Source organism: Ahaetulla prasina, chromosome 15, assembly GCF_028640845.1.
Source record: "Ahaetulla prasina isolate Xishuangbanna chromosome 15, ASM2864084v1, whole genome shotgun sequence".
NCBI lineage: Eukaryota > Metazoa > Chordata > Lepidosauria > Squamata > Colubridae > Ahaetulla > Ahaetulla prasina.
The window spans coordinates 2,162,726-2,181,356 of record NC_080553.1 but is presented as its reverse complement, the minus strand read 5'-3'; the positions used below and the strand labels follow the sequence as shown (position 1 = coordinate 2,181,356).

Below are 18,631 nucleotides of genomic sequence, written 5' to 3'. Positions count from 1 at the left end.
TCTTGCCAAGAAACCAGCAGGGACTTGTCCGGGGAGTCACTGCAGCCAAAAACTGACTCAAAAGGCACAAAAATGCACACACACATGTATAGGTCTATTTCCCCATTTCTCCATAAACGGTGTCATGTTAATGAGGTTCAGATGAGCAATGCCTCAGAAAGGGGGCTTTATGGTCACAAAACATTCCAACTCCCCACCCCTCAAAAAGTGATGGTAATCTGGGCACTTGGCACTTGGGAGCATGGGTAAGTGCCCTACAGTCATGTGATTGCCATCTGCAATCTTCCCTGCCAGTTTCCCCAGAAAGTCAAGGCTTTCCATGGGGTGCTTCAGAGGGGTGGGGGAGACCCTGGGAAGTCAGCGCAGGTCAGCTATCCTTACTAGCACTGAAAAACTTGCTTGGATAAGGACGATTTTCAGTGCCAGAGGAGAAGGGTAAGGAGTGAGTGGGGCTACAGGAGTGGAAGAAGCCCTTGAAGCACAGACCATGTGCAAGTGTCTCCTTGCTCAGAGGCTGACCATCCTCCTTGGATTTTAGCAGGGAGGATCTTCAGCCCGAGGGGAGAAACCTCTCCACAGCACTTCCAACTTGTGTGTCCTGCCCAGGGTTTCCCACACCTGCAGTTCCTTACCTGGAAGTCCATCTGCTTAATGACCTCTGAGATGGCTAAACATAAACCACTCCAAATGATGAACAACGGCAAACCCAAGTTTGTGAGAGGGAGAGATTCAGGAAAATACTACAAAGAATGTTGAAGAGGGAAGCATATTCTTTCCGCGGAGGCATCCAATGAACACCTCTACACACACACACACACACACTGTCGTGTTCCACTCCTCTGCTGACAGCCAGGTCGGGGAAGTCCGTATCAGGCGTGCCTCTGCAGCTCTGCCAAAGTCCTAGCAAAGTTCTCAAGGCAGGCAGGAGACCAGGAAGTGACTTCAGCAATCCAAGTTAGACTTTGCCTGACTCAGAGAATGCCAGAAAGCAGATCCTTTATATAGGCCATGGGGTGTGGCTCCATGACTCAGCACTTATCCAGGCCTGCCCTTCCCTTCCTTTTGCTGACACTGCCTATCAATTCTCCGGAAGCGAGGATCTCTCCAGGCTCCAGCTGTTGGCAATTCACATTCCTCAGGCTCACATGCTGTGGGGGAGGGGGAGGGGTCTAGTTGCTCTGTTTGCCTGGGCATGGAGCCAGGGCTGGGGGCTTGAGGCACATCAAGCCCTTCGTCTTGTTCGGCCTGTCTGGGCATGGTGCCAGGGCTGGGGCCTGGAGGCATGCCAGGACATTCCTCAGCGTTCGGCAGGAGATAAGAGGGACCCGGCTGCGGGGAAAGCGAGCGAGACACAACACACACACATGTTTCACAGTTGTCACAGCCTTTTCCAGCTGTCCTTTTCTCTTACCTACAAAGTATCCGATGAGAGTGCAATGGAAATAGGAGACTTTTTGCATCCGGCCAGAAATGTTCCCGGGTCCTGCTGTGCCACAGGAATCTCCGTTCGCTTGTTTTTTGTAGTTGTCGTAACGCAGAACAAAGCAAAGCAGGAGGCCTGGCATCACAATATCTCCGATCCCCAGCATGGAGAAATGGCTGCCCGTAGAACTGCAAAAGAGCAAGTGGCATTAAGGCCCCCAGCACCAGCCATTCCCTCTTGGCCAGCAACAGCCACAAACTGGCCAGGGAAGCCAGGCTGATGAACAAAGCCAGGCTCTCTTTTGCAAGGGCAATCAGGGCCTGAAAGCAGTTCCCAAAGTCGAGAAGCCGAGGACCGGAAACAAAGGGGCTCAATCCTACCTTGGAAATACAAGTTTGCCAGGCAGCGACAAGCGGGGGACGTCTCGGCCAACGCTCGGCCCCAGGTGAAGCTTCCGAGATAAAACGTCCAGGGGGTTGTCTGCCGGCTGCGTGGCCACTTTCACCATGACGTTGCTGTTGAAGATGTAGGCCGAGAAGAAGACCTGAGGGGAGAACGAGCGAGTTTGAACTCCCCACCAGCCAACTTGGGACCTGCAGCAGATGCACCCACCAGGTCTCAGGGACCAGGCTGAGCAGCCTTGTGCTGGTGGGAAAGGCCTACGGAAACGTTCTGTGGGCAAATTTCTTTGTCCACTTGCATCATTCAGCTCTATCACTTGGAACCCTTCCTTAAATAAAAGAACATAACCAGTCAGCAGTGAACAAGGAGGCGGGAGGCTTGTCCAGCTTATAACTACCCTTTGAAGAACTCTGAAGAATAAACAGCCCAGCCTCCAAGAAGACGGTTCTTCACAGTGAGACAGCTCTGCAAAACTCAACAGCAAACTAGAGACCGTGCCAGGCGTTTCACCCCCCAATAACAGATCCCTGTCAAAGACCTGCCCAGCGCCGTTTGGGCATTCATCACTGATGTTGCTTCAGCCTGGAGATTTGGAAGGTGAAGCCTGCCCACCCCCTATGCCTCTAAGGCAGGGGTGTCAAACTTGATTTCATTGAGGGCCGAATCAGGGTTGTGTTTGACCTGGGGGTGTGTGGCCAGTTCAACATCACTTGTGTTGGGGGCGCCTGTGGTGGACAAGCACTTTGCCAGCGAAAATGGGCTCCCGAATTCCGTTTTCAGCTGCGATGGCCTCCTGCAACCTCTGCCAGCAAAAACAGAGCTCTCCCATTCTGGCAGAGGCATCACAGGCCTCTGCTGTTTCCAGGGTGGTCCTGAGGGCTGGATCTAAGCATCCTGTGGGTAGCAGCTACCAAAAAGCTGGGCAAGGGATTTTTTAAGTGTGGCTGTTCCCATCCCAGAAACTCCAGCAGCTTGGCTTTCCATGAAGTCACAGCTGTTGATATGGTATGCCTAATACGGTCTTTCAAGCTCAAAGGAAAGAATGAATGAATGAATGAATGAATGAATGAATGAATGAATGAATGAATGAATGAATAGAAAAACAAATGTTTAGAAATAAAATGTTAGATTTTTATGATGAGCCTGGTTTATGATGCACATCATGTAGCATCTTTTAATTTCCCAAACTCTGAAGTGCATTAAGATGTACACATTAAGATGTATATTTAGCTCCTCTAATGAAGATTGCAGATCCTTCCATATTTTTCCCAGCTGAAGTGAACATGAGAGGCTCAGGAGAATGCATATGGGGGGGGGGGGAAACTGACCATACATTTTATATAAATGAAAAGGCATTTTGACAGTTGATGAATGCAAAGCATTCTGAAATATAATGCTGTAGAGGCATTCCATAACACCCAATGAAAATAGCTGTGATGTTAAATTCTGCAAGCCAAATTCTAAAGCTGGAAGAATATTGTGCTTGTGGTTAACAGATACATATATCTAGAAATACAGATATGTATTCAAAAACTCACCCAAAAGACATCATAAATTAATAGCCCTGATAGCAGCAGGCAGGAGACCTTAAGGCTCGGCAGCCGGACGAAGGCAATCATTGCCACACAGAGGCCCATGGCCAGAGCTATAAAGAGAAGGAATGAAATCAGGCAGAAGGAGAGGCGCTGGGGGAAAGAAAAGTCTTCAGTGGAGAAGGTCCAGGGCAGACATAGGCCAGGGGCAGAGGTTGTTGAACCAGGTGCAGGGAAACCCGGAAGTTTCTGAGGGGCTTTGAGCAGGCAGCTTCTCCCAGATCCACCCCCTCCCAGGGGGCCCAGGGTCAGGGAAAAGAGGCTGGCAGAAGGAACTCTCCACTCTCATGCCTTCACCTCCTGTATGAAACATGAGAGACGGGTATGTAGTCCTCAACTAATGACCATAACCAAACTCCTAATTCAACCTTTTTTGCAGCGATCATTAAGCGAACACATGGTTGTGATTGTTGACTGAACTCACTGTTCTCTATGGGATGAAAAAAGCTGGAAACCGGAAGTAAAAGCCAGTTTCTTGAAACAAAACAAAACAACCCACCACAAATCACAGTCACATACATGCAGGCTACCAAGTGCCACAACGCAGTTAGGTGACCACACCTGGAGGAGGAGATGTTGGAACTTTGAATCGGGATCATAAGTCCATTGTGATTTTAAATGGTCACTAAGTGAGCGGCCATTAAGTCAAGCACTACTTGCATATAGTATGGGAAACAAACTTCAAATTTCAAACGTCAACAGCTAAGATGTCCAAGTCAGAACTGGGCAAATTTACCAGGATCTTCTCAATACCTCCCTCCCGCCCCAGCAGTCAACTCATTTAGTGCAGCGGCTGTTTGGCCCTTTCAAATTTCAATGCCAAATATCAGAGAAAAGTGTCTCTTTCCAAGCAGTGCTGCCGAAAAGGAGAGTCAACTGAAAGCCACCCAGGCCTCCTCTTCATTTCACTGCCACTTCTCATCAGCCCAACATGAGGGCAGCTCTGCCATTTTGTGCTTGGACAGAGCCGAGTGTTTGAGATGAGGAAGGGGCAGCAACAAAAGGGACCTTGGAGGTCTTCTAGTCCAATCCCCTGCTCAAAAGCAGGAGGCCCGATATGGCTGTCCAACCTTGGGAACTTTAAAACTTGTGAACTTCAACTCCCAGAATTCCCCTGGCTGGCTTGGGAATTCTGGGAGTTGAAGTCCACAGGTCTTAAAGTTCCTAAGCTTGGATGTCCCTGTTCTATACCATTCTGAACATATGGCTCTCCAACCTCTTCTAAAAACCATCACCTCCTTCCCAGGAAGCCCAACTCTGCAAGAGGAAGCAGCTCAGGAGAACACTTGTAGTGTTTTAATGTCCAGCTTGCCTGGCAGCTACTTTGGAAAGCTTTGGGTACCAGTTGTTGCCCTGCTTATTTTCTAGAGGCTTTAATTCTGTTCTCCCTTTGGTGGTGCCATTAATCTTGAGGGGGAAATGCGGTGGCTTGTATCAAACATAGTTAAGACAAACAAATTTAACTGCTGACAAGCCAAGTGCATTCCTGGGCCCAAGCCTGCTGCCTCTGCAGTCTTCCTCCCTGGGCACAGAAGCCGTTGCCTCAAAACAGGCAAGAAATGTGATCATCCCACACACCTTCGTGCAACCTTATTTTAATCATCTGTCAATTTAAGCAGCTTTCCCATTGTGCAAAGGGGGCTTGTGAAAAAGACACTTTTTCATTACTTATGAAGTCACAGTGGGTTTCCTCAAGTCAGTCAAGAGTGCTGCTCCGGATGATGTTTTAAACACCTTTAAATATTTCAATTAAGAACCAGCCTTCCAAAATCCCCAAAGAATAAGGCAAGCTGCTGGTTCAACACTTTCAAAATGAATTTTAAATCCCACCGTCAGTCTTAGCAGTTCTCACACACACATTTTCTTTTTCTGTGTTCTGCTGCTTTGCAAGGCAAACATTTAAATCTATAATCTTTGCAAGCAAGTCCCTCCCCACTGTATTTCAGCACTTTCAAGTGGAAAAAACAGAATAAAGCATGGCAGGATGCTGAAGTCCGTCTTAGTTTTATGCACAAAATCAGACGGATGGTGCACTTTAAGTAGGTACCTATCTGGTCTCTGCTTGAAAACTGATAGCAGAGGCTAAACAGAACAGAACAGAACAGAACAGAACAGAATAGAATTCTTTATTGACCAAGTGTAAATGGCCCCACTGTTAAGACTCTTCAAGAGACGGAAAGTTCTTCACGTTTTTTCAGCTTTCAGAACCAGTTAACAAATCTTAAGTCTTCATGGGAGACTACAAGGATTTGTCCCTTCTGTTCACTAGACTAAGCCCAGATAATTACTTCACCTCTTCTTGTAAAACTTGCTTTCTATGCTGCTGACTCTTCATCCTCTGTATTTATTTAAATTTGTCAACATCATTTTTAAAGTGCCAACAGAATTCCAGAAATGTATCTTTTGTTTATAAAATTGTACAATACTTTCAACATGCAGAAAATAAATTAACATTAACTGTGAAGGAAATATTCAAAGTTCCAGTAATTTAAAGATAAGAACTTATTCAAAGGGATTGGGGTAAAAATATAAGGAAGGGGAGACAAAACAACTGTGAAAATGTGCTATCAACCACAAAGACAAGCAGAAGACCTGCATAATCACAAAAAAGAACTTTCAGAAGGAGAGAGAGAGGAGAATTAAGGGAGATTTCAATTATTTGCACATCTGCTCAAAAACTAGCTCATGCATGATTGCAAACCCTTTAAATCCCTCCCTGGTCTTGCTGACTTTTGTTTTCCAGAAGCCTAGAGAGAAGACAAAGGTATTGCTTCTTCTCAATCTGATCCTAATCAAAAGGAAGAGTTGGCAGAAGAGGAAAAAACAGTGGAAATCTGGGCAGAAATGACACCATTTTGGGATTCAAGATATTTCAGAGTGAGAAAATGGGAGCACAGCCATACATGCACGTTAGATTTCAGGAGACCAAAAACTTTAGAGAAATACTAGGCAGAATCCTGCAGACACAATTTCTCTGATAAAGGGAGTGCAAGAGAACTTCTCAAAAGCTAAGAGGGCAACCAATGAGGAAAAAGCAGCTCAGGAAACCACCCAAGATGCCCAAGGAGCTTTTGACCAAAGGGACAAGGAGACGGGTGTCAATCCCAAAGGAAGCCTGTCTGACAGCAGCTAATGCAGGAAGTCGGAACCCCTGAAGGGCCAAAGGAGCAGAGCTCACAAGGGAAGCTGAAAGCAATAAAAGCCCCTTCATCACCCCTCTAGGGGTGATAAAACCAGGAGGAGGAAGGGGTGGGCTGCTGGGAAGAGGGGAAGGCAAGATGGGGAGGGGGCCTAATTCCTACTTGGCTTCTTGGAATTGCACTCAGAGGGCTCTAAGTAGGATGGTGGACAAAAGGAGGGAATGGTAAAGAAAAGGCAGTAAAGAGATGATGAGAGATTGCTGCAAATAGGTTCAGGGCTACAAAATCAGATCACCCAAGAGGCACAAAGGGACTTGTGGGTGTTGTCTTGGAGGATTTTCTGGTGCAGCTGAGGAACCATGGAAGTTAGAGCGTCAGAAATTTGGAGAAGGCAAAAGCTGCCCCACATTCAAAAAAAGGGGGAGGAGAATGGAGAGCAAAGCACCATCCAGGTTGATGTGAATCCTGGCCAAAACTCTGGAACCGATGACTAAGCAGTTGGCTTGTGTGCATTGACAGAAGAATGCATCAGTTGGCAAAAGCCAGTAGGGGTTTACAAAGAGTAAATCCTGCCAAACCAACCTGATCTCCTTTTCTGATAGTCACCAGTTGAGCTGACCCAGGAATGCAGCCCGCTCAACGTGCTTTAATTTTTGGAAAGCATTCAACCCGTGTGACTCCAGCAGAGAAGATAGCAAATGTAGGCTGGCCTGGCCTATCAGAAGGCAGAGCAGGGCTGGCTGAATAATCATATCTCAGGCAAGTATACATCAGTGGGTCCACGCCAAGCTGGGTTGTCCTGAGTGTGTTCAGGACACAGGCTCTATAGACCTGGATCTTTGGATGTTCCGTCAGCTTCTTATTAAGCCATTCGCTCTTTCTAAGTCTGGAAAATGTGGTGGCCGCTTTACCAATACATTTATTCAGCTCAATATCTAAAGAGTGCTGGAGATAGTTGAGCCAAGGTACACAAGATCATGGATGATCCCCAGTTCTTGTGCAGAGATTGTAATATACGGAAGTGAATCCATATCCTAACCCATGACTTGTGCTTTTTTTCAGACGATGTCGTGTCCCACTCCTCCGCTGAAGGCCGGGTCAGGGAAATCCGAATCAGGTGTTCCTCTGCAGCTCTGCGAAAGTCCTAGCAAAGTCCTCAGGGCAGGCAGGAGACCAGAAAGTGACTTCAGCAAGATATGTTTAGACTTTGCCTGACTCAGAGAATGCCAGAAAGCAGATCCTTTATATAAGTCATGGGGTGTGGCTCCATGACTCAGCACTTATCCAGGCCTGCCCCTCCCTTCCTTCTGTTGCCTCCGCCTATCAAGTCTTCTGACGCGAGGGTCACTCCAATCAGCAGCTGTTGGTAATTGACCTTCCTCAGGCTCACATGCTGTGGAGAAGGGGGAGGGGTCTAGTTGCTCCGTTTGCCTGGGCATGGAGCCAGAGCTGGGGGCTGGAGATACTTGCTCTTCTTCAGCCTGTCTGGGCATGGAGCCAGGGCTGGGGCCGGGAGGCATGCTAGGACATTCTTCAGCGTTCGGAAGCAGATAAGCAGACCCCGGCTGTGGTGAGAGCGGGCAAGACACAACAGGCTGATGGTTAGTCCAAAGTCTTGGCAGGCCTTGCTAAAACAGTCCCGTAAGTTGTTGGAGGTCTTCAGCAGAGTGAGCAGTAATGGCAGCATCGTCGGTGAAGAGGAAATCCTGTAAGCATTTCAGTTGAACTTTAGACTTTGCTCTCAATCTAGAGTTTTAATAAAGAGTTTTCCGTCTGATCTGGTCCAGAGATAGATACCCTCTGTTGCAGTTCCAAAAGAATGTTTCAGCATGATAGCAAAAAAGATCCCAAATAAAGTTGGTGCAAGGACACAGCCCTGCTTCACTCCACTTCAAATGTCAAAGGAATCTGATGTTAAGCCATCAAAAACTACAGTGTCCTTCATTTCCTCATGAAAGGACCAGATGATGTTGAGGAGCTAAGGTGGACATCCAATCCTGGGGAGAATTTTAGAAAGGCCGTCTCTGCTACCAAGTCAAAAGCCTTTGTAAGATCTATGAAGGCTATGAAAAGTGGCTGTCTTTTATCCCTGCATTTCTCCTGCAATTGTCTAAGGGAAAATACCATGTCAGTAGTGGACCTGTTGGCTCAAAATCCACACTGTGATTCTGGATACTCACCTGGAGCCTCTTGGATGTCTCTGTGTTGAGGCTTTGTTTTAAAGTATGTATTGCTAACACAAAAACCATAGTAGCAACAAAACTCCAGCAGGCATTGGCCATTTTCGTTCATCTTCCCGATGCCGAACTGACCTAAACAAGTGGGCCTTTCTTTCTCAGGGATTTTCTTGATAGTAGCAGCCAGATCGTCGTAGAATTTGTCTTTGGATTCTACTGAAGATGATAATGTCGGTGCATATGCACTAATAAGAGTAACCAGCCCTGCTGATGAGTGGAGCTGCAAAGATAGAATTCTTTCACTTCCTGCAGCAGGTGGAGTAATGAATCCTAGTAGGGTGTTTCTGACCGCAAAACCAACCCCATATTCCCTAGACTCATTTGATGGTTTTCCCTGCCAGAAGAACGAGACGTTTCTCTCCTTAACAGATTGTCAGCCTCCACTCCAATCTTCATATCTCTTTGTATTCCTTATATTCAGTTGTTAGATAACATGGGATTTTATTTCTAATGTAAATAGCTCTTGGATTCAAGTTAAGTAGAGAGGGCCCTTTAAGAGTGTCGGTCTGACATAATTAAGGGGGGAGCGGAGATTAATGTTTTGAATTCAACAGGAATGTTTGAGCGCGAACTCTAACGGACATTGCATTCCTGATATGATTGACAGCCAGAGACCTGCGGAAGAAGATTACCCCGGGACCCAGGGAAGGAGCTGGCATTGGACCAGACCTGATGACCTCTTGGGGAAGAGGAGGGAGAAATAGGGGGGTTATAGATTGTTAGCCATATTTTGTCTCAGATTCAATTTAATACTGCTGCAATCCAGATGTACCTAGTAAAAGTACTTTTCTTTATTTTCAAATGAAGTCAAGGTGTATTCTTTCCTAGATATAATCAGAGGCAGCCTGACAGTGATCCCGAGTCTGACAGCCTTGTCTCTTGAAGGGCAACAATGTCCATCTGCAATCTGCTCAGCTCCAGGTCGATGACAGCTGTCTTACCTACGTCACCTATTTCTTGTAAATCGTCAGAAAGGCCAGGGGTCATTGTCCGAACACTCCAAGTGCCCAACTTTAGGGCTAAAGTTTTCTTATATTTGATGCATGGTGCAGTTATCAATCTGCTTTAGCTTTGACCTTCAACCCACGCACCCTGTGAGGTTAAAAGATCGAGACGGGGCAGCACCTTACTGGCTGGGGGCTGCCCAGCTTAAGTCAGTTACCAACAGTCTGAATTTAGACCACATGACCACCGGGATGCTGCAATGGTTGTAGCTGTGAAAATCGGTCATGTCACTTTTTTCAGTGCTATTGTATCTTCGATCACTAAATGAATGGCTCCAAGTCAAGGACTACCTGTATCATATTTGCAGCAATAGAAAGATGGAAAGTATCTCAGGGAACAGTAAGTTGCAACACTGGGCAAATGCAAGCCAGATGAATTTCAACAAGGACTAATTAGGAGCCCCAAATTCTTGTATGAAAAACTATATGTGCAACAGAGGAGGGAACCATGATTAATAAAGTTGTACATGCAAAAGGATCTTGGTATCTTAGGGCATCATGTCCAGCTGACTGTGAGCCCATAACGTGTGGCAACTATAAAGAAAAAAAAAGCAAATGTAATCCTCGGCTGCATCAAGAGAAATACAATGTCAACAACAGAGTACAGAATATAACAAAGTTGGAAGGGACCTTGGAGGCCTTCTAGTCCAACCCCCTGCTCAAGCAGGAGAACCTAGACCATTCCAGACAAATGGCAATCCAGTCTCCTCTTAAAAGCCTCCAAGTTTTCTTTCTTGGCCAGACTGCTCTAGAAGAACATTGGATTCTATTCTGGCGTTGGATTTTGAGACTGATCCTAGGTAGAGGCAGATATTTCTCTGGGCACGATGAGAATAGATCTGCTGGGATATATTTCTGCATTGTCGACAGGAAAGGCATCCGTTGGCCAGACTCTACCCCGCAAGGGATTATGGGGTCATTAAAACAAGATGATTGGATTTTGAGAAGGACAATAACAAACTCAACTGCTTTTGGAAAACAAGAGGCATACAAAACAAAATGGATGGAGAATGTTTGGAGACACCAGCAGGCAGTGTCTGGAGAAGAAAAAACTAAAGGGAAATGCAAATATTAGATGAGGTACAATAAAACAGCACTATTTTCACAGGAAGCAAGTGGGTAGCTCCCAATGCCCGAAATTCTTAATTCGCTGAAGAACTGATAAAAGAACCATCTCCGCAAGGAATACAGAAGCATGCAATGGTGCAATAGGCTTATTTGGTCAAGACGTTATACCACAGGCCCTTCCAAATCCAAACTATTTGCTATAAAAACAATTTTACTAGCTAAAATTTTACTGGCTGAAATATGGCAGTTGAACTATGAAGAACTGTCTTTCCACGGTGCCCGCTTGTTCCTCATGTTGGGCCCAGAGGAGAGAAAGACGACTCACTAAAGGTGAATTTGGTCACTGGAAATCACCAGGATGCCATAAGTCAGTACTAACAAAAAATCCAAACCCTGTTTGGAAGACAAAGTCACCAAATGCTTGGGATAGTAGAGAAGTAGAGATTTCTGAAAGCTGAGCCATGGCTTTTCCTGCACTGAAAATGTAGGCATGCTTCATGTTTCTATTCTACAAATGAAGAATGAAGCCCACGTACTGCAACTTTGCCTGCCTGAGCCTGCAGAGGGACACTTTCTGCACTCTGAACTGTGCTGCCCCTCTGCATCTAGTAATCCAGGGGTTTATATACATTAGAAGTGTTTCAGATTAAAAATGTCCTTTTAAAAAAGTCTGCGTTTTGAGTTCAGAATAGCATGTCTCAGACTCGAAACAGGCCTGTCTTTGAAATACTTTCAGAATGAGGCAAGCAGCCCATTTCCTGCTTGAAAGAGCTGAATTGGGGCATTTCAAGTTTGAAATAGGTTAGATTCAAAGCGCCTGCATATCTCTAGATCAGTATGGTATGTGGACTTCAACAGCCGCCCATCGGGAATGCTGGGAATTAAAGTCCACATACCATAAACTTGCTGAGGTTGAAAAAGGCTGATCTAGGTGGCCCATCAAACCTAACGGAGAACAAGCATACAAAACAAGTGAAGGCAAGTCTGTGCAAGGATTCTGAAGTTCTCTGAACCCAATCCAGGGTTCAGGGTTTATTCCAATCCAGGAATGAATGCCGCATAAAAGACTCCACTCCACGAGAAAGGTGAGGGGAAATCCAGGAAGGTCTGAGCCTTCTCATTTGCATCTCCTGCACTTACCATCCATGAGAAGCCAGTGCCCAGTTAAGACCCAGATAAGGACGAGCATCACAGAGAGCGAGAAAGAGAGCAGCTCTGCAGCAGTGAAACGCCCACAGCATCCAAAGGAAATCCTGGAAAATACGGCCACAAGTTTAAGATCCGCTCAACAAAAGGAGAGAAAACATCTCCAACTCTCATCTCTGTGAACTCCAAGGGCACCAGAGCATAAGAAAAGTGCCCCACAGAAAGATCAGTCCTCCAAAAAGCACTAAAAGGGAACCACAAAAGCTCTTTTTGGATCAGCCATTAGTTTTCTGCTTTTCAGAAGGTGTAATTAATATGACTGTATACTAGCAATAGCAGTAGCACTTAGACTTATTTACCACTTCACAGTGCTTTATAGCCCTCTCTAAGCGATTTACAGAGTCAGCCTCTTGCCCCCCAACAATCTGGGTCCTCATTTTACCCACCACGGAAGGATGGAAGGCTGAGCCGATCTTGAGCCTGGTGAGATTTGAACTGCCACATGGCAGGCAGCTGGCAGTCAACAGAAGTAGCCTGCAGTACTGCCCTCTAACCACTGCGACACTGTGGCTCATAATGGTGCCATATCTACATTCTAAAGCAAACTACAATTAAAAAAACCACTATTAAAATTACTAGACTAATTTGGAAGCTTAAACTTAAATGTTCCTTTCTACTACACTTCTCTTAAATTATTTGTTTTCAACCAGATATAAAATAAACAAAACAAAATTAATCGCAAAATTGATATTATACCCACAGTGCTGGATGTTAGTAAAAAATATATTTGCCATAAAATATCTATGAATACAACTTATAATGTAAGCGAGTAACGTAATTAATCACAAAGTTCAAGTGAGTAACTATGAATCTAAAATCTATGTATTACTACAATAAAATAGTAATAAGGTAACTAAGAGCTATAAATAAATTTAAATTCTAAACTCTGAAAGCCTCTGTACAGTTTATTGAAAATCCATTGTGAGTTAGATATATAACCAAATTTAAAAATTAATTATGCATTACTTTAAAAAGCATAAAATGACAGATATACATTGCTGGCTGATAAGATCAAGACAAAAAACAGAATAATTTTAGCCCAATTAGCATCATCAATTCCCACAGTATTGCACACGCTACACAATTGGCTACGTTATAAGCCAGAGGTGGGGAACTATGGACCCTTTATGACTTGTGGACTTCAACTCCCAGAATTCCTTAGCCAGCATGGGAATTGAAGTCCACAAGTTGAAGTTCACAAGTCATTCTGTGAATACTGGGAGTTGGTCCACAAGTCATAAAAGGACCATAGTCCCCCACTACTGTATATAAGCAATGAAAGAATTATTGTGCAAAAATACCTATACAGAACTGACTTGCACAGCCTGGTAACTTTAGGAGCCCTGATGGTGCAGTGATTAGAATACAGCATTGCAGGCTGACTCTGTCCATAGCCAGGGGTTCAATTCTGATTGGCTCAAGGTTGACTCAGCTTTCCATCCCTCCTTATGAGGTGGGTAAAATGAAGACCCAAATGGTTGGGGGCAAGAGGCTGACTCTGTAAACTGCTTAGAGAGGGCTGTAAAGCAGACTTCCCCAAGCTTTTCAGCTTTGTGGACGGATGGGAGGGGGGAAGATGGGGATGGTTCCGCATATGCGGTGGGCAAGCATGTGCACATAGCTCCATTTTTACGTGCGGCAGGCACACACAGTTCCATTTGCATGAGCAGAAGGCACGCACACCCGTCTGTGCAAATGGAGTGTGTGTGTGAGTGGGGATACACATACACTTGCCCACCACTTCCATGGCCCAGTTCTGAAAGGCTCAGGTGGGTTGAAGACACCATGAGCCTTTTTCTCTTAAGAGAATATTTGTAGCTTTACAAGCAGGGCCAGAGAATCTGTCATGCATCTCCCACTTCAGGATGCTATCTCATTTTCATTATCTTTATAAATAACCCAAAGCAGCGGGCAGATCTAAATTCTATCCTCTTCCTCTTTTCTCCACAGCGGGTGGTGGGTTAGGGCAAGAATGTGACTGGCCTAAGATCACCCAGCTGGCTTTTTCGATTTTTAAAATTATTATTTATTGTTTCTATTTCTTTCTTTCCTTCCTTCCTATTCACCAAGAGCACCTTTTCAGAGGAGAGCATGGATCCAATCAATCCCGTAGACTGGGGCATTTTTTCCATGTCCCTGCCCAAGTGGAGAAGCCAATACTAAGTGATGGTGTAGAACTGTAGCTGTTCTTCTCTCCCTAAAGGCATGGCGGTGGACAGAAGGTGGCCTTTTGGATTGGGGCCCCACATGAGTGACTATGTCCCCCAGGCATGTTCCTCTCTTTCCCCTGGACTCCAGGAAGCTCCTTCTCCTTTAAGTACAGTAGACCTTTGATGTCTAACCATTTTTTTATTTGAATAATTAACCATTTTTACTTATGCTGTCATACTGTAATTTTTTTATATAAAGATGTTTTTATACAACAACGTTGTGGGATTGGACCAGCATTATTGACTTACAGACAATAATGTTTGTTTCAGTATTGATAAAAGAGAATATTTGTAGCTCAGGGCTGAAATGAGGGGTCCTTGGTGCTCTTGAGCTTAGTTGTTTTCTTGCAGACGTTTCATGACCCAAACTGGGTAACATCTTCAGTGATGGTGAAGTGTGGGGTTTGCTCTCAATTTATCTTCTAGTGGCTTGTCCTATCTGTCTTGGTGGAAGTGGTCTTGGAGGTTCTTTGGTTGGACTGTTACTGTTATTTGGCAGTTCCTTGTGCCAAATTGTGCTCTTCTTGATTGTTGGCCTGATGTTACTCTTGGTGTCAATCTATGCTCATCTGGGTATTAATTGCTGGTGGGGAGGTGTTTTGGTCTCTTTTGTCTAGGATGGTCACAGTTAACATCAAGTAGATGTTTCCTAGTTTGGATAATGAAACATCTGCAAGAAAACCACCAAGCTCAGAAAGCATCAAGGACCTCTTGTGTTTCAGTATTATTTGGGCACCATCACTGCCCCACATCGCCAGGGAAAAGGAACTTTGGTTTTCTTGTCTGGTGCCAGAAAAGATTGCACACAGTACCTTCTCTGCATGCATGAAAAGCCCCTGCAGAATTCATGGCTAAGCTATTTCACTACCAGTCCAACAGGATCTCTTAATGACACAGAAGATGACCAAACTTCCTTCTTACTTGTTTTGAGGTGAACAAGGTCGTGTTAAATACTGGCACATTGGGAGCAGGAGGAAAGCAAAGGCTATGGTTGCAAGGACTGCAGAGAAACAGAAAGGGGTGGGGGGGAGAAATACCATTATTGCCAAAAAAAAAAAAAAAATCCAAGGAAAGCAGACATCCACAATTAACTCAGACAATTTTGTTTTTAAGAGTCCTGTTTCTTGAAGAAGAATATCAGTACCCTTGGCGCTTGCTATCCAGTACTTTAGACCCATGAAATACTTTCTGAAATGGCAACGCATGCGTGACATTTGGCAGAAGAGCAAAAAACTGTGCCCAGTGTACCAGAAGTTGCCTTTCTGTGACTGGGCCCAACTTTCAGCCCACGGACTCGGGGTGACTAAGATGCAAGTGGGAAAGTTTAGCAACATCAGCAGCACATTTTGATTCGAATCTTCCAAGTTCTTCTCCGCAGCTCCACTGAAAGAAATTGGCACCTGGGGCTCTTGCAGAGTTTCTAACCGCTTAATATAGTTTTAGAAAGAGCTTCCCAGCAGATTATGTTGTACTATTATTTATTTCATTTTAAAACTGTTTTATTCTACAGGTATATGGCCACCCTTCAATTTCATGGTGGTTTACAAAAAAAACCAAAACACATTAGTCCGTAAAAAGGTAAAACGGAACCAGTGCAATGTATAAAAAGCAGCATAAAAACAAGAGAACCACAATAAACATAAAATGATCCTTAAAATAGCAGAAATAGGTGAGATCAGGCATTTGGTGGGTTGGGGAGGGATCGCTGCTGTGCTAAGTACTTCCAAATCAAGGGTTGACAATTTAGTTGTGCCCAAATAGTTTGTGCTGCAACTCCCAGCATGCAACACACTTCTGGTCATGGTGTCTGGGGTTGACAAAATAAATATGTTTATTCAGCCCTCTTGGATATACACACAAGGCTAACTAGACTTTTGGCAAATATTACAGCAGGGTTTTCAAGCTGTTCCTTGGAACCTCAGGATCCTCTGAGGAATTCGAAAAAGCCTGGGGACCCAGAATCCATCAAGTGGTTGGTTTGACTGTTGTCACCAGAGGTGGGTGGAGGTTTATTGGGGTTCTGTATTGGGATTTTATTTCTTTAAGCTGCCTGAAGTCATGAGTAAATTGGGAAGCCATATAAATGCCCTTAATTAAAAAATAAAATCAAATAAAAAACCAAATCAATAAAACAAGTGTGCCAATTTCTGTCACTACCACTGCATTTCTTAATGAGGGCTTCCAGAAAATCAGTTTACAGGAGGGGTGTCAAACTCACAGCCTGAGGGGCCAGATATGTCATGCACTGGCCACGTCCACCCGTGGTTTAGAAAGGGGGAAAAGTTGTGATCCGTTACATGAGGACAACACGTTGCCGCAAATTTCACACCCCTGGTTTACAGCTAACAGCTTCTGAGTCATGAATCAAATGGGGAACCTCTCCATGCGACAGCCAGACTCACCTGCTGTGCATATTGTAAAAACCACCTGAACCGAGTCAAAGAAGAAGAACATAACCAGGAGAGAGACAGATGCCCCAATGGGCAGGAAAAGCGCCTGTGTCGAATCAATGGTCTGGATACCTGCAGGGAAACAGGAGGAAAGGTAACAATTATTTGGCATCACATAACAGCCATAGCTACAAGGGCATCAGCCTAGATCCGTGATGGCAAACCTATGGCATGCGTGCCACAGGTGGTACGCGTAGCCATATCAGTGGGCATGCGAGCTCAGCTCCTCGAGCCTTCTGGGCCCACCAGAAGTAGGGAAACAGGCTGTTTCCTGCCTCTGGAGGGCCTCTGGTAATGGTGAGGAAGGCCTATCTTTCTCTTCTCACCTGACTCCAGAGCCTCTCTAGGAGTCTGGGAGGGGGGGCAAAAATGACCTTCCCCACCCGCCCCAGAGGCCCATTTTTTGCCTCTCTAAGAGTCTGGGGAGGGCAAAAACAGCCTTCCCTACCCCCTTAGAGATCCTCTGAAGGCTGAAAATGACCCATTTGCCAACTTCTGGTCCGGACGTTGGCAAACGGGCCATTTCTGGCATCTGGAGGACCTCTGGAGGTATGTGGGGAAGGCCGTTTTCGCCCTTCCCCAGACTCCTAGAGAGGCCCTGGAGGCTGGAGACAGCAAAAAAAATATGGGCCATCCAGTCCCACTGGAAGTTGGCAAACGGATTGTTTTCGGCCTCCGAAGGACTTCGGGGGTGGGGGGGGAGGCCGTTTCCCCCCCACGACTCCTAGGAAGGCTCTGGAGTCAGGCGAGAGAGAAAAACGGGCTTACCGGGCCATTGCGTGACTGGAGTGGAGGAAGTGGGGAGGTCACGCACGTATGCACAGGGCACATAAAATTATGGTTGTGGGAACGCGCGGGTGACCCCACCCCCCATCCCCTTCTGGCACGCAATGGCAAAAAGGTTAGCCATCACTGGCTTAGATCCTCTTGATGTCACACAAACAAATAAAACTAAAGTGACAGGCTAGATATGCATATTTTTAAATTGCAAATAGGAAATGTTCAGAAGAGGAGAAAAATAAGAGGTATAAAATAGATAGTCCTTGACTTATGGCCACAATTGGGACCAGAATTTCAGTCACTAAGCAATGTGCGACCCAATTTTATGACCATTCTTGTAAATTTCATTTACGGTGACCATTTTCACTATGAAGTGAATCACTGGGATCATTAAGCAAATCCGGTTTGGCTAATCCAGCCTGAGAAGGTTTTGTTCCCTTTGATATAAATTCAGAATCAATTAAAAGACTTTGTCCTCAAGAATAATGTAGATTCGGAGAGCTGAAAATGAATGACCGTTTTGAAGGGTAGGATTTAAAGTGGTATCGCAATTCAGTCTGTTCTACTCTATTCAATTATTTGAAGTCCATGATTATTTTTATTCTAATCTGTTAATTGTTAATATTGTAGTTTCAATGCTTTTATTTAAAATTCTAATAATTAAAAAAATAAAAGCTCAGAACCTATTAGGAGACAGTTCAATACTTTGCACTAACCTACTTACATACCACCATTTCTTAAACTAAAAATGTTAAAAATGAAATGAATCCCACTATATTTCATATGCCTTTCTTCAAAGTAAAGATGCATTGTATTTTACTACTTGTAACTTCCAAGTTGAGGTTAATTTTCTTAAAATATTTCATTTATATTTCACAGACAACAGCACTGCTACTTCAAAATGAAATAATAACCATTATTAACATATTAAAAATGCATAATTTTAGATTGATTGTGGGCGAATATAATTATTACAAGGAAAGATAGTAAAAGATTTATAAAATATTGATATTGTTCTACATTTCTAGTTCATGCAAGGTAACCTGAGTAGGCTAAATTTCATTTTAATTCCTCAACATGCTCCTGGAATGTGTCATTTATTATAGGTGGGCCCAGCCA

The 18,631-nt window shown here is 44.7% G+C and overlaps 1 protein-coding gene across 1 annotated transcript in view; it reads right to left on the bottom strand.

Annotated features, from left to right (window-relative positions):
• Nucleotides 1–18,631, bottom strand: part of SPPL3 (signal peptide peptidase like 3) — a 101,943-nt gene that overhangs the window by 8,825 nt on the left and 74,487 nt on the right. The window contains exons 4-9 of the mRNA XM_058158691.1: nt 16,685–16,804; nt 15,204–15,282; nt 12,007–12,119; nt 3,364–3,470; nt 1,804–1,967; nt 1,412–1,611 (exon numbers count right to left, since the gene is read on the bottom strand). Of these exons, the coding sequence (XP_058014674.1) occupies nt 1,412–1,611; nt 1,804–1,967; nt 3,364–3,470; nt 12,007–12,119; nt 15,204–15,282; nt 16,685–16,804 (783 nt within the window). The remainder of the gene's footprint in view (nt 1–1,411; nt 1,612–1,803; nt 1,968–3,363; nt 3,471–12,006; nt 12,120–15,203; nt 15,283–16,684; nt 16,805–18,631) is intronic.